Source organism: Scardinius erythrophthalmus (genome assembly GCF_964197995.2).
Source record: "Scardinius erythrophthalmus genome assembly, chromosome: 11".
In the NCBI taxonomy this organism is placed as follows: domain Eukaryota; kingdom Metazoa; phylum Chordata; class Actinopteri; order Cypriniformes; family Leuciscidae; genus Scardinius; species Scardinius erythrophthalmus.
Window position 1 is genome coordinate 6,808,107 of NC_138231.1, and position 14,767 is coordinate 6,822,873.

At 38.1% G+C, this 14,767-nt stretch overlaps 1 protein-coding gene across 1 annotated transcript in view; it reads left to right on the forward strand.

The window, feature by feature from the left end:
* The window catches only part of klhl29 (kelch like family member 29), a 308,679-nt gene that overhangs the window by 252,687 nt on the left and 41,225 nt on the right, over nucleotides 1-14,767 (forward strand). Inside the window, exon 9 of the mRNA XM_081378916.1 lies at nucleotides 7,996-8,194. Coding sequence (XP_081235042.1) covers nucleotides 7,996-8,194 — 199 coding nt within the window. The remainder of the gene's footprint in view (nucleotides 1-7,995; nucleotides 8,195-14,767) is intronic.

The window sequence follows — 14,767 nt, forward strand, 5'->3', positions numbered from 1 at the left end:
TGTAGACATACTCTAGAGTTTACAATGCAAAGACGTTAGCCAATAATGAAACATGCTCTCCTAAACTGTCTCTCATTATTTTGCACTGGGAAGATTTATTCATTTTAGTGAATAAGGTGGATGGTTCATATATAAATGAATCAGTTTAAAGATATATTCAATTTCACATCTAACATAAATGTTTGTGTTTACATAATATGTGTGTGTACGTATATATATATATATATATATATATATATATATATATTATTATATTTATATATATATATATATATATATATATATATACATATATATATATATATATATATATATATATATATATATATATACGTTCACACACATATTATGTAAACCCAAACTTTCATTTTAGATGTGATAAATCGTAATTAATCGATTTGACGGCAGTAATAAATTAACGTAAGCCAAGAAGTAGCTAACTTTACTAACTTTAGTAGCTAAAGTTCTGGCATGGTTCTCTAAAAGTTATGAGCAAACATTCCTCCAGTCATTTTAATTGAACGTTTTCTGGTATTTAATAATGTTCTCAAAATTTCGTTTTACGTTTTAGTTAGACGTTTTTTTAAATGTTACTACTTGTTTCAGAACATTTTAGAGAACATTCAAAAGTAACAATTCCATAATGTTTGTAAAATGATAAAATGGAATGTTCCTTTAATCTTTACATAACCAACAAAATTATAATAATAACTTTTATTTTTAATGGATGTTTTGAATGTTGAGAGAACATTCAGAAATAACATTTTCAAAACTTAATAGGAACATTAGCAAAACATTCTTAGAACATATTTTTGTTTGCTGGATTTACACGGTTTCGTAATTTTTGTAATTCATTTGAATCCAATGCTTAATGGGAAAGTTCATTAGTTTGGAGCTCTTTTTTCTGATTTTGGTTTGAATCAAATGTTGTTATTCTCAAACCCAACTCAGAGCTGGTTGGATTGGTCTTAGAACTATTTATTGAAGGCATTTTTGAAATGCCTGCAGAATGAAGGAAATAAATGAGAAAAGTAATTAACGAACCAAGACTGCTGAAAAAACAGCCCGTCGCTGTTGAGTTTCATTGAGACGGCAAGTCAGGTTCGGTTCCTGTGCGTATAACTCTTTTCACTCTTTCAAAAGCTGAAAGCCAGACATAAGGCCAACTGAATCTCGCTTCAGTGCGCACAGACTCTTCCCTCCCTTTCTCTCATGAGAGGATACCCCCCAGCTGAACTCCTCTGTCTTGTGTATGAGAGAATATTTCAGTGGCTCATTTCTTTCTTCCTGGCTGATGTTATATTTAAGGGAGACTAAATAAAGCTTCTCCACACTCGATATCTCTCTGCATAAAAACAACATGAGGCCTCTCACACACATTTGCTCTGTTCCTAAACCTGAGCTGCCAACAGAGACAGTCTTTTTAAGATATTGTCTTTGAGCTCCCGACTGAAAGGCTTTTGCAAAAAAGAAATATACCGCCTCTTTAGATACCTTGTTTTGGACCAATTTTATGTACACTGCAAAGAAAATAAATTCCCCTATTCCCTATCTATTTTTCTTAACCCATTGGCTGACATTTTTTCTTGTTTTAAGCACAAAGTTACTACATTTTGGTCACTTTTTCTAAAACAAGACTTAATATCGTAAGTAATTTTCTCCCCTAGTACAGTAAATGTATCCTGATGTTTAGATATTTGTACCGGAAAATGAGACAAAAATACTGAGGAAGAATATTTTTTTATGCATTTTTCAGAAAGCAAGACATGTTATCTTATGACGTTTTGCTTCTCAAGTTATAATATATTGATTTAATGTTTATATATCTGTACTGGAAATGAAGTACAAGGAAAATGCTTTTTTTGCAGTGTATCCCTTCACTGAGAATGCAAATTCATAATGCATTGCAACAAGCACGGTGAAAAAAGAAATCTACAAAAAGTAAGAAAACTGTTGATGAATAAACGTTTATTTAGTTAAATACTGAACGTATTCTGCATTTTACTTAGTATTTGTGCATTGTGTATTTTTGTTAGCATATCAACAGACCAAGGTCTGTATTGGAATCACTAGTGAGTCTCATGTGAAGTGCTGTGTGGCACATTGTCACTGTTTCAAATCAGCAATTTATGAGGCTCCATGATGGTTAGGATGCTGCCTAGTTAGGCAGTTCACTTAGTTTTGGAACAGAGCAATAGACACCCATATGCTGCTCCTGCTGCCTATCTGACGGCTGGAATTGGGAATTGCTCCATGCGCTCTTCTTGTCACTGAACGGCCCCCTGCAGGCTCACACTTAGACTCTGTCATTGTGCCGTCAGACTGATTAGCCCTAACGTTAGAGTCGCTGTGTGTGTTGTGCTTTGATGCGTTCACTACTGTTGTCTTCATAGGTCGGAGAGTTTTCGAGCTGATGTTGCACATGCAGGTTTAATGTGGCCGGTGAGGTGTGTAAGTATTGTGTCTGGGACAGGAAGGTGAGATACCACGCCATGTCTCGCTAGTAAGCCGATACCTCTTGCATATTGAATGAGTCGAGCTAATGCATAAAACTTTGTAAAGTGCTGCTGGTGGAGGCGAACAAGTGAACTGCATGCCATTTCAGGACAAATTTAGGTTATTCATTTACTTTTAAAATACATATAAGTACATGCTCTATATTGATATATTACATATATATTCATGTATTAGAAAATATATTTTTAACATTTAAATGTTAATTTATATCTATAAAAATTCTAGATTTTAGTCATGCACACATTTTAATAATGTATGTATATACTGTATGAATACACACAAGATTGTATTAGAAAAAAATATTTAAAAAAATAAAATGTGTGTGTATATATATATATATACACATACATACATATTTTGATATTTTTTTTAGATTTATATCTAGATAGATTTGATATTCTTTTTGATAATCAAATGTTTATTTGATATATTTTTGATATTTATAAAAATATCTATATTTTCTATTTAGAAATATTTGATTTGAATACTGATTTACTTTTCAAGTAACAAGTTTTGTGTGTGTGTGTGTGTGTGTGTGTGTGTGTGTGTGTGTGTGTGTGTGTGTGTGTGTGTGTGTGTGTGTGTGTATATAATGCATACAAATCTAAAAACATGAAAAAGTATTATTTTTGATAATGTTCATTTATGTTTTTTGACATTATTTATACAATTCTAAAAATCCATAACCATTAACCATAATCCATGCATTTCTTAATTTATATTTCTGCTGCCGAGAGCTCATTGTGTGATCTCCAGTCTTCTCATGCGTACAGCACAAAGGCCCGTCACCTCCCCGTGGTGATCAACACCTGACAATTTGATGACAGGTATAGAAGGACCCCTGTCTCTGGAGGTCCCGGATGACAGAAGGGAAATGCGCTAGCGGCATGCCTGGACACGAAGACAAATAGCTCTACGAGACAGCAGAAAGAGGATAGGGACTCATCCGCTTTTCCCACACTGGGAAGCGGAGGTGTATGAATTAGCGCTGAATCCCAGATCCGACCCTGACACGCCCTCCTGATGAAGTCTGTCAGGAACAACCGAAGCGTCCAGTTTAAGCGGAGGATGTCAGATCCCTTTAGCATTGATTTAATGCACAGGAGATTGGCGTCGTTAAGCTCATTGACAAATTGAGCCTAGCATTGGAAGGAGTCTAAGCACAAGGTGCTGGATACATGAATATAGATGAGGCAGAGTTACAGGATGTGTGTGTGGGAGGAGTGTCTGTGTGCAGATAATGCCCTCAGCGTGAGACACCCTGGTGCTGTTTATGGCTGAATAATTGTGATGGGTGCGCTTCTATAGCGTGGTGTGCTGGGTTAGAGGTCAGAGAGGGTAAAAACAGCCCAACACGGCTGCTTCGCTGTAAAAACCCAATAAAGAAATAAATTGTTAAGCATTCCTGGGGGCTTTCAACTTTATACAGATCAGGGAACACTTTATATATTTCTTTTCACTTTATATTTATCAATATAATACATACAGTATCTGTCATGTTTAGTCAAACATTGAGCCCAACAAGTTGAAATACAAACCCACACATACACACACACACACACGCACGCACACACACACGAATTTAAAATATGAATTAATTATGAATATGGTATAATTATTATTTTTAATTAATAAAACATTTTATCACAGTTCTCACATTGTACTGCAAAATAAAAAAAAAAAAGTTTCCTCTGACTGACATTATATGTGGATTTCAGGATATACTGTATGTCCCGTTTAAAAGCTGGTGCCTACATTACAGTGTGGCTCACAGTGGAATTCTTCATCTTAGTTTCATCTGAGTTTGTAATTTCTTTCCTCAGGGTGAAATCTGTCACCGCTGAGCTGCTGCTGCTTCTTTCGTCTCATCTGGAGGGTTGCATATTTTTACCGCTATCATTTAATCGGCCGCCACAAGACAGGAGCCTACGAGCACCAGTTTAGTTGTTCAGATTTATGGAGCTCAAATCCCCCCTCGTCTGGTCCCGGCGGCCCGGTTGAGCCGGGAGATCGTGATTATTTTCTCTAACCAGTCCAAAGCGGTTTGGCTGGGTCGGCTAAACCCGTCGGCTGGCAGGAGTGTGTCGAGGGGAGGGGAACGGGGCCGGCGCCAGGGGAGCATCCATCTGCCGTGACATTATTTTAGATCAGATCCTTACTGGGATCCCTAATCCCTGATCTCACAGTCGGGATCATGGAACAGTTCAACGATATGTGGTCCTGTTGGTGGGACATATGCTAAAAGAGCATGTCGGTTATTATATCAGTATGCAAACGATGCAAATGTGACACAGAGCATTTAACATTCCATAAAGGCAGACGTCTAGCCAATGCAGTGAGGTAAACCAGAAAGTTCAGAGCCGGTACACATTTGAGATGGTTTAGGCAAGTACGTGTAAGGCCGTGCCGGGCGCTGGCACACATTTCTGAAATCTCTCTCGGGCCGTTGTGTGCGTCTGGCATCTTGCCTTCTATTGTTTGCTAAATAAAGTGTTTTTGCTTAGGGATGCTGGGTAAGGGATGACAAGAGATTTTTCAATGCTGGGTTAATAATGCTGGGTGTCAACTTCAAACTTATATAGGACATCATAATATAAGAAAACCTTATTGACCTATAATAGCTAGATTTATTGTGCATGATTTATTGTAACTAGATATGATGTCCATCTTGGTACTATATTGGTTATTAGTAGTTTTTTTATTGTTTTCTTTTGATAAATAGCCAACTGGCTCAATGGATATTTATTTATTTGTTTGCTTGCTTAAGGTTATTTTATTGGTTAAATAGACCAATATTAAATACATTACATTACATTTTATTTATTATTATTTTTTTACATTTTTACATTTTTTAACATTTATTTTTAACAACAATAATATCCAATAATGGATATGGTAGCGATTATATTTTTTCTGTTGTAGTATATCCAGCCTGTCTAAAATCCAATATTGAATGCAGTCATTAAAAGTTTAAGATAATAAAAGTTACAGCAATAATTGAAACCACAGATAGATTTGCAAATGAAGCCTTCGCATTTGGAAACATGAAGTTTCTCTCACGGGTGATTTTGACCTTCAGCCTCTACGTACTTTTCACAATCCATTAAATTCCCAGTAGATAAAGTTAAGTATCATCCTACTTTTTTTTTTCTTATTGAATATGCCGTTTCATTATGAAAGGTTGCCTTTAATGAGGAATGGATAGTAAGGGTACTTTGTCAAGGTCAGATCAGGTAAAATCTCTCCACGTCTCGCTCTGAGAGACAGCAGAAGCCCAGGTGTTCACACCGCCCGTGTCTGTTTTATTTTACGGATGTTTATGTAATGCGTTGTGAGCACAGAGGTGAGGGGGTCGGGTTGGCTGCTGTCCCTGTCAACTCGTGTTTACAGCATTTAACGCTGACGTGAGCAAAAGCCCCACTGAGGATGACTCTAAACAAGCAAGCTGGCCATGAATAGTCCTCACCATAGCAACCCCTAACACACTACCTCAGTCCTAAAGACACGGACTTGCTCGCGTATATATAGCATTCCAATGTGCGAATATTTTCATAACAATCGCCTGGAATGAAGAAAGTGAACAGCATGATTGATATTTAAAATTGCAAGCAAGCGCTGCTTTGTTTACGGTTTGTATATCTGAAGTCCTGGATTCGGTTTCCCTTTTTGAATGGTGAAAATAGACTATTGATGCCTGCTGATATAGACAGATTTTCCTTACCACGCAGGTGCATAACGCATGTGCTAGTTGCTGTCTCCTTTAGTCTTTTTGGTGTGTTCAAGCGCAACATTTTGGCCGAGGCACAGCCGACGCGAGGCGACAACAGTCAGCTTTCGTCGCCTTTAAAGCAGTGTGGACGCTGACAGCTTGTTCACACTATATGACCATGTTTACGTTAAAGGTGACATATTATGCCCCTTTTCACAAGATGTAATATAAATCTTTGGTGTCACCAGAATGTGTCTGGGAAATTTCAGCACAAAATACCCCCCTGATCATTTATTATAGCTTGTCAAATTTGCCTTTTTTGTGTGTGTCCCTTTAAATGCAAATGAGCTGTTGCTCCGCCTCCGTTCAGAAGACGGCCGATCCTTTACACGAGCTTCGAATTTCACTCATCCAAAATCTCAGTGAGTGCAGCCTTACAGAGAGTCTCAGGAAGAGGTTGCAGCTTTTAGACTGCACCTGCATGTTTCTGAATGGTTAGTGGATAGGCTAGTTGTTGTGGAGTTACATTGATTCATATCATCGACAGTCCCATGTACAGTCACGTTTAACTTTTACACAAGTTGATACAGTTCCGTGAGGTCTTTATAAGGCAGCTGTGAGATTGTTTGGTCAAATAGTGTTCTGTGCTCGTCTGTGCAGCCAACGACTTTGTCACTTTGTTGTTGCTTGCAAAAACCAAATGGCGGTACCTTGGGTGGAAAAGATTAAGGGGTGGTAATATTATAATAAGATCCCCTTCCAACGTTAGCCTGGCTCCGCCCTCCTACATACTTCCGCTCAATTTCATTTTCCTTCAGTACTACGTCTGGGACTGCTGTATATTCTTAGGTTTCCAGAAACAAATTTTTTGTAGGACCAATCAGCGAATAGAGGGAGTGGCTGAGAACGATGACGTTGATGTGATCACACACATGACTAGCGTCGGCCAATAGTGAGCCTACGTGTGACGTACAACACACAGACGCGCTGCTTTATCAAGACTCGAGGAACAGAGAGAAGGAAATGAATAGTGGAATAAAGTCGTTTTTTTTTTTTTTTTTTGCGCACAAAAAGTATTCTCGTCGCTTTATAAACTTTATAAAAGACAGACATCTTATTCTAAACATAATCCTCTGATCATTCGGACGACCACACGTTAGCGATTGGCTATGGCAGATCCTGAGTGACTCTGGGCAGATCCAATAGTTTTGAACTTTAACAGAGAACCCGCCTACAAGGAAGTAAACGTTTCTCAATGGAGAGAGGCCAGACTCTCTGTACAAATGAAATGTACGAGAGTCTGGTAGAACCAGGCTATTCCAACGTCAGAAGGGGAGCGAAATCTGATCAGCTTATTTTTTTGACATTCTTGCTGAGAAAGGCTTACAGTACCAAAACAAAGTTACTTGGTTGTCACTTTTCACGTTTTGTGGGTTGGTAGATGCACCGGGGACCCGATTACAGCACTTAAACATGGAAAAAGTCTGATTTTCATGAAATGTCCCCTTTAAAGATTCACATTGGCAACAGTTTTATCATAATTAATGGTGCTTTTCTATTTAAAAAAAAAAGTTCAAAGAAGTGGTATTTTTTGTATTGTTTCATATCTAGGACTTGTATATTCAATCTTCATGTACTAAAAGAATCCTTCAGTTGAATTGAATCATTGCAGTCCTTTTACTAGTAATGCTAGGGAACGATTGGCAGACAAGAAGCTCAGGCTGAATTCACATGTTGAATATATTTCTCTCTCTGTCTCTCTCTCACAGCACATATCCGAACTGCTGGCCGTCGTTAGACTTCCATTCATCCACCCCAGTTACCTGCTGAATGTGGTGGACAATGAGGAGCTGATTAAATCGTCCGAGGCTTGCCGAGACCTGGTGAACGAGGCCAAGCGGTACCACATGCTCCCTCACGCGCGGCAGGAGATGCAGACGCCCAGGACGCGGCCGAGACTCTCCGCAGGTTTGACTCAACCTTTTACGTTCTAGTTCTCATCTGTCTTTCACTGGTCTCACATTACCGTAGCCAGAACTTTAAGGTCTGACATAAGGTCTGTCCCACATCGCAGCTTATTCTGGCTCGAGAACCAGCCGCTTACAGGAAGAGACCGTCTGGCTGAGATATAAAACGATCAATCACAGTTTCGTTTTTATGAGCTGTGTTAGGAGATGGTTCATCTGAAATAGATGATACCACAATATGTGATTTTTTAAATCATAATTATGGCTATTAAATGGTTCATGAAAGAATCGATTCTGAACTGCTAAAAAAAAAACCACTTTGCATGCATTTCAAAAGGATGCGGACTCGTGCTGGAATTGATATGGAAAAACCAATACCATCGTTACTGATCTTATCACTGTGCTGAGGAAGGAGGGGTTTTGAGAGACAGAATCTCCCGACAATTTTTTTTTTTTAGACTTTTTTTTAGAAATGACGCATCCAGTCAAACGACGAATACAGTCACCTCTTTTTAGTATTTATAAAGCACACATTAATGCCTTATTCTGCATGACCTTATTCTACATCCCTCAATACCTAAACTTAACAACTTTACTAACTAATAAGCAGTAATTTTAGGAGTAGGTTTAGCAGTAGGTTTATTGAGGCAAAAGTCATAGTTAATAGTTGGTTAATAGTGAGAATTGGACCTTAAACTAAAGTGTGAGCATTTTTCTTATTCTACCGAACTTGTAGTGAACCGTGACCCCAAAACTGAGGAACGTACCGAACCGCGACATCTGTGTTCCATTACACCCCTTATATAAAATAATGAATATGTAATATAGTGCATATATTTAGCAAAATGCTCCTCTCTGGAGTTATTTTTCTAGCTAACTAATGATGGACATATGAATATTGAATGGCTTTCCTGAGGTAAATGTAACAAATGTAAAGGGTCCTATTTTAATAATCATAGCGCATGGTCTAAAGCGCAGGGCACAAGTGTGTCCGAATCCTTTTTTGCTAGTTTAACGACGGGAAAAATGGCTGGCGCATGGTCTAAAAGGGTTGTCCCTATTCTCTTTATGAGTATGGGTGTGTTTTTGGATTTACGTGCGTTAAACCAATCAGAGTCTCATCTCCCATTCCCTTTAAATGCCAGTTGCGCTCGCGCCAAGGCAGATTCGCTATTTACATGACGGAATTTGATAGTGGAAAGACCGAAGCCGTCTCCAGAGCGCAAACGGATCTGCTCAAGCGCGAGGTAAAAGTGCACAAGCAGAACATCTACGGGACAAGCCGGATTCCACCATATCTTTGTATGTACACAATAATAATCACAATAATAATCACAATTGTAATCTTTTTATTTTAAAGATTTGGCATGTTTGTGTGCTGCTGTGCGTCCCTGTGTGTTTAATAAGCAGAGTGTACGCACGTTTTGGACCCGCCTATAGGCGCACATTACTAACACCCTCTTTAAATAAAAAATAAATAAAAAAATCAGTGTATTTCAGTTGCCTCAAAATAGCAATGTGCCAACAATACCCCAGAACACACTTCGTTTTCAGACCAGCACGCCCATGGGCGCACAAATGCATTTGCTATTTAAACAACGTGGCGCAGGCAGGACTTGAAAATGATAACTGCGTCGGACTTAAACTAGCAAAAAACACTTGCATCGCACAAGTGTACATGGCATTTCTTTGTTTCTTTGTCTTTTTATCTTACCTTCTTTGTCTTTCTAGTCAAAACATTGATTGAGCAATTATATAAGACATTATACATTTCAGTAAGTTGTACTGTGTCTTTCAACATACCTTCTGATGTTCATTCGTGTTTATTTGGTGCTACAAATAGTATTAAACAGGAAGAGATGATCCGCTTCGCTTGAACTGAAGCGCTACAGCGACCTGTCACTCCACATATAAGAGTGGCTAAACATATTTATTGTTTGAAGTTTGTTATAAATTTGACAGAATTTAAAAGCTGACACTTTGTTTCATATCAAACCACATATTCATATCCCAGTTGTGTGCACAAAATAGACAGTGAAATTTTGGTGCATCCCAAGTGTCCCACACAGGCCATTGCCTCCCTGATGTATCAAAATCTGCTAATTTTGAATCAATAAATGGCACGCGTTCAGCATCTGTGTGGTTATTCTGATAGCTGTGCATCTCAGTGTCTCTGTGGCGGCTCTAACCGTATCGAAGTCAATCTCAGGCTGCTGTAAAAATGCAAGCAAACTAATTTATGGTTCAATAAGGCTGTCCTCTTGCAGCGCTGTGAATCACTCTCGCTCTCCTCGCGCAGCCGCTCCAGCCCCCATGATTCCCTCAGCGAGGCGTGAGCCTGTGAGTGAGCTGTACATTTATTTAATCTTGATATACTGTGGCTCTCTTTCTCTCGCCCCTGAGTTTTATTGATCTCTGCCCACTGCAGTATAAGAGCTGAAAACTACAGTCTAACAGCTCTTTTTTTTAAATAAATAAATAAATAAGTAGAATCTAATTAGCAGGCAAAAAATGTTTATATTTTACATCAGATGATTTTGAACAGGATTTGCTGTATATAGCACAAAAAAACATTGAATAAATTCATTTTAAAAAACGAGTGAATGAATCAAATGAATTAATTGATGAGAGCATTAAAGATGCAACGTATGAAAACACAGTTTTGATGTCATGATTTTTGGTTGCAGTATACTTTTATTGATGTATTAAACCATTATTGACGTCCAACCTGCTCTATAATGCAACAAATGTCCAGATTATCAGTAAACAATGATATTTTTATCTTTTCCACACATAATGCACACGCATGGCTTAAGGAGATTTAAAATATAGACATACAGGCTACTTTTTTGATACTTTTATAGTGCTTTTTGTACTTTTTTGGAGCTTGACAGCCTGTGACCACAGTAAATTTGTTGTTGTATGGAAAGCTGTGATTCTTCAATCAATTAATCTATTTTTGTGGCAGAAATGGAATCAATTCCCGGTTCTCCTGTAACTAAATATTTAGTTCAGATCCCACGCATATGTACGGGGGGTCTTGAATCTGTGAATTTTTGTGTGTTTGTTGTATTGGTTTAATTTACATGAAATGTCTAAATGAGTTGATTCACTAGAGTGGATTGATTGAGTAGAATGAATCAAATCACTAGAATGAATTTATGCTTTAGAGTGATTCATTTCACTAAAATGACTTAGATTTTCAACCCTACATGAGAGAGAAAAGAAAGGAGCATGTTTGATTAGAACTTAACACGTGTTTTGTCACACTACAATTTCATGGAAAAGTAGGTTGTTCTTGTAAAGCTACACTATTGTCACAATACTGAAAATGGAGGTAGGTTGTTCTGGCCTTAAAAGTGATTAAAATAGTTCTAGTAAAGCTCTGAGTCAGTCAAGCGGAACAAGTCGGCCACACTAAAACATCACACTGCTTGCTTTATTCCAGTTGACTCCAGAAATGCCAGGGTTCTTCTTAATAAACATCACTAAATGCTTGGTAAATATGATGCATAGTTTCCAAACTTTCAGCACATGTTTGTTTTTTACTGTTAAACGAGATATTTATGGAAATAAGTAGCCTCGGCAGAGGAACAAATTGCTCTTGGGCTCTAGATTTTTCCTACTTGGCGTCCAGGAGTCAGAGGCTCTTTTCAATAAAGCAAGGTTTAATTATTGTCTGAAAGGTGTTACGAGCTGTGCGTGAATGTTGTGTCACCCCACAGAACTTATTTCCTGCATGGAGGAGTTAAAGTAATTGGTAAACAAATGTCTTTTTACAATGCTGAGAGAGATTTGTTTCTGTGGTGTGACAGCTGGTAAATGTTCCAAGTAGCATTTTTACCAAATTGTACATAACTAATTTGACCAGTTTTCATAGTTTTTTTAATTGTTAGTATGAGATAGTAAATTACAAAAGATATGAATTCAACATACTTGAATGTTCAGCGTTTAAAGTTTTTGAGCATCTTTATTCTGGACTTTATTTAAAGGGGTCATATAATGCCATTTTTGTACAAGCTAATATGATTCTTTAGGGTTTAAATTAAAAGTTTGTAATATACTTTAATTAAAAATTCTCATTAGTATTGTAAGAAAACACTAATTTTACCTAGTCAAAAACAGCTCTGTTTTCAGCACACCGTTTCAGTGCATGTGTCTTTAAATGATAATGAGCTTTGCTCACCCCGCCCCTCTGTTCTGTGCGTACACCGTTTGAAATAATAACACAATATCCATAACGCCTTGTTCATTATAAACATGGGATTATGAATTATATTGAGAACGTCGTACATAGAAAACATGCTGTAATGTACTGTACCCTCAGTGTAAACCTTAGATGCATTCATCGTGAAGCGTGGAGCAAGGTTTGCAAATTTGCAAAGATTAATATAAATATTAATATAAAGGTTAATAAAACATTACACTCACTTCTGGAGGTTCAGCAGGAACACGTTGGTACCGATCCGTTTTTTCTCGTTTGTAAAGCTGTCTGGTGTGAAATGATTCGCGCAAACATGAAAGCATGGACGATCGTGGGGAATCCCCGTGAGGGAATCCCTGCGTCAATCCTTTGGGCATATCGCTTCAAAAACAAAACTCGGCCACTGCCTCTTCAACGGTTCGGATTTAGGAACATCAAAATGACTGCTGTGTTCCTTATTACACCAAAGAACAATCGCAGACGCCATTCTGCTCATAGACAGCGTTCCAGTGAGGGTATCAACAATGACGCGCGGACTATGATGACAGACAGCTCGCTCACGAGGGCGCGAGGGCGGGTCTGTGTTGAAACGCTGCTGTCACTCACCAATCGTGGGAGGGGCGTCGATTTTGTGATGTCACAAAATCGAACAGCTTGATTTCAGAGAGGGTCAAATGTACTTTGTATTTTTCAAATGTATTTTTTTAGAAATGTACCTTAGAAATGTACCCATGGTACTCCTTGAAATACCTGCAATAGTTTGTTTAATCTTAGTTGTGTATGTTTCAATGCTCAGACTTCATCTCAATGTATTGATGCTCAGACTTTGTCTGACCAGTACAAATCCAACAATTGTTATTATACCACAGTTAGTATACCACTAACGTTTTGCCACTGACATAAGAAAATTTATCGGCCATAAATATTTTACCAAATAAAATGATTTACCAGCCATGAAACTGTTTTTGCAAAAACAGGCAGTAATACTTATTAAAGTTATTCAGTCAAGAGCAGTGAATGTTTTTTTAACATTAAAAAACGCAGCAAGCTGCAGGTTTTTTAGGCTGCTGTCACTTTAAGACCGAATGCACGAATCCAATATACTGATGCATTCTTAACACATGCATTTTCTTTCTCAACTGTTTATGTTCATTTAAGCCATAACCAACTGTTTACTAGGAAACTCACAGAGGCGGGCATTTTTGACATGATTTTGTGTGAATTTGTCTGTTCAAGTGCAAGAAGACATTTACATTTATTCATTTAGCAGACGGTTTTATCAAAAACGACAAAACGAAAATGGCTACGGACTCGGCGGCTCTGGTTGAGTTAGGCAGATCATTCCACCAGCCGGGAACAGTCAAGGTAAAGGTCCCAGAAAGAGATTGTGTGCCTCTTTGAGATGGCACCACAAGACGACGTTCACTTGCAGAGCGCAAGTTTCTGGATGGCACGTAAGTGTGAAGTAATGACTAGAGGAGTGACGTGTGCTCTCTTCGGCTCGTTAAAGACCACTCTACCTGCAGCATTCTGGATCAGTTGCAGAGGTTTGACCGTGCAAGCTGGAAGACCAGCCAGGAGAGCATTACAATAGTCCAGTCTGGATAGAGCAAGTGCTTGGACAAGGAGTTGTGTAGCATGCTCTGATAGGAAGGGCCTGATCCTCCTACTGGTATAAGGCAAATCTGCAGGACCGGGCAGTTCTAGCAATGCGATCTGTGAAGTTCAATTGATCATCTATCACAACTCCAAGGTTCCTTGCTGACCTTAAAGGAGTTATGGATGACGAACCAAACTGAATGGAGAAGTTGTGGTGTAGTGTTTGGTTGGCTGGGACCACAAGCAGCTCTGTAATTTATACTTAATTGTTCTATTTAAGACATGAAAGAGAGCTCAATTAAAACATGAAAGAGAGCTCAAAAAACGATTCTATTTAAGACATGAAAGAGAGCTCAATATTTGCGCGCTGTCTGAGACACGGCTTTTTGGGCGCACGCTTCGGATGTTTAAACTTCCCACACAGCGTGCGAATAATGAATTGAGTTCCATTTCTCATCATCTTCAGCTTGAATATTGAAATCTTTTGTGACGATGCAGCACTGGCCAGTCAACTGTCCCGAGCGTTGTTCATGTTTATTCACGTTTATTCACGTTCAAGTTATCGCAACATTGCATTGTTAGAATCGATTGAAATGTTACCGACCAACTGGCGATTGACACCATTTCAAGTGATATTTTATACAGTTTGTTTTCATTGTTTATTATCTTTTATGAGTATTCAATTTTTAATGTTTTTATTCATGCATTTAACTTTATTATTATTGATGTTATTATTGATATTATTGATTATTATTTTCTGTTTTTGGTTGA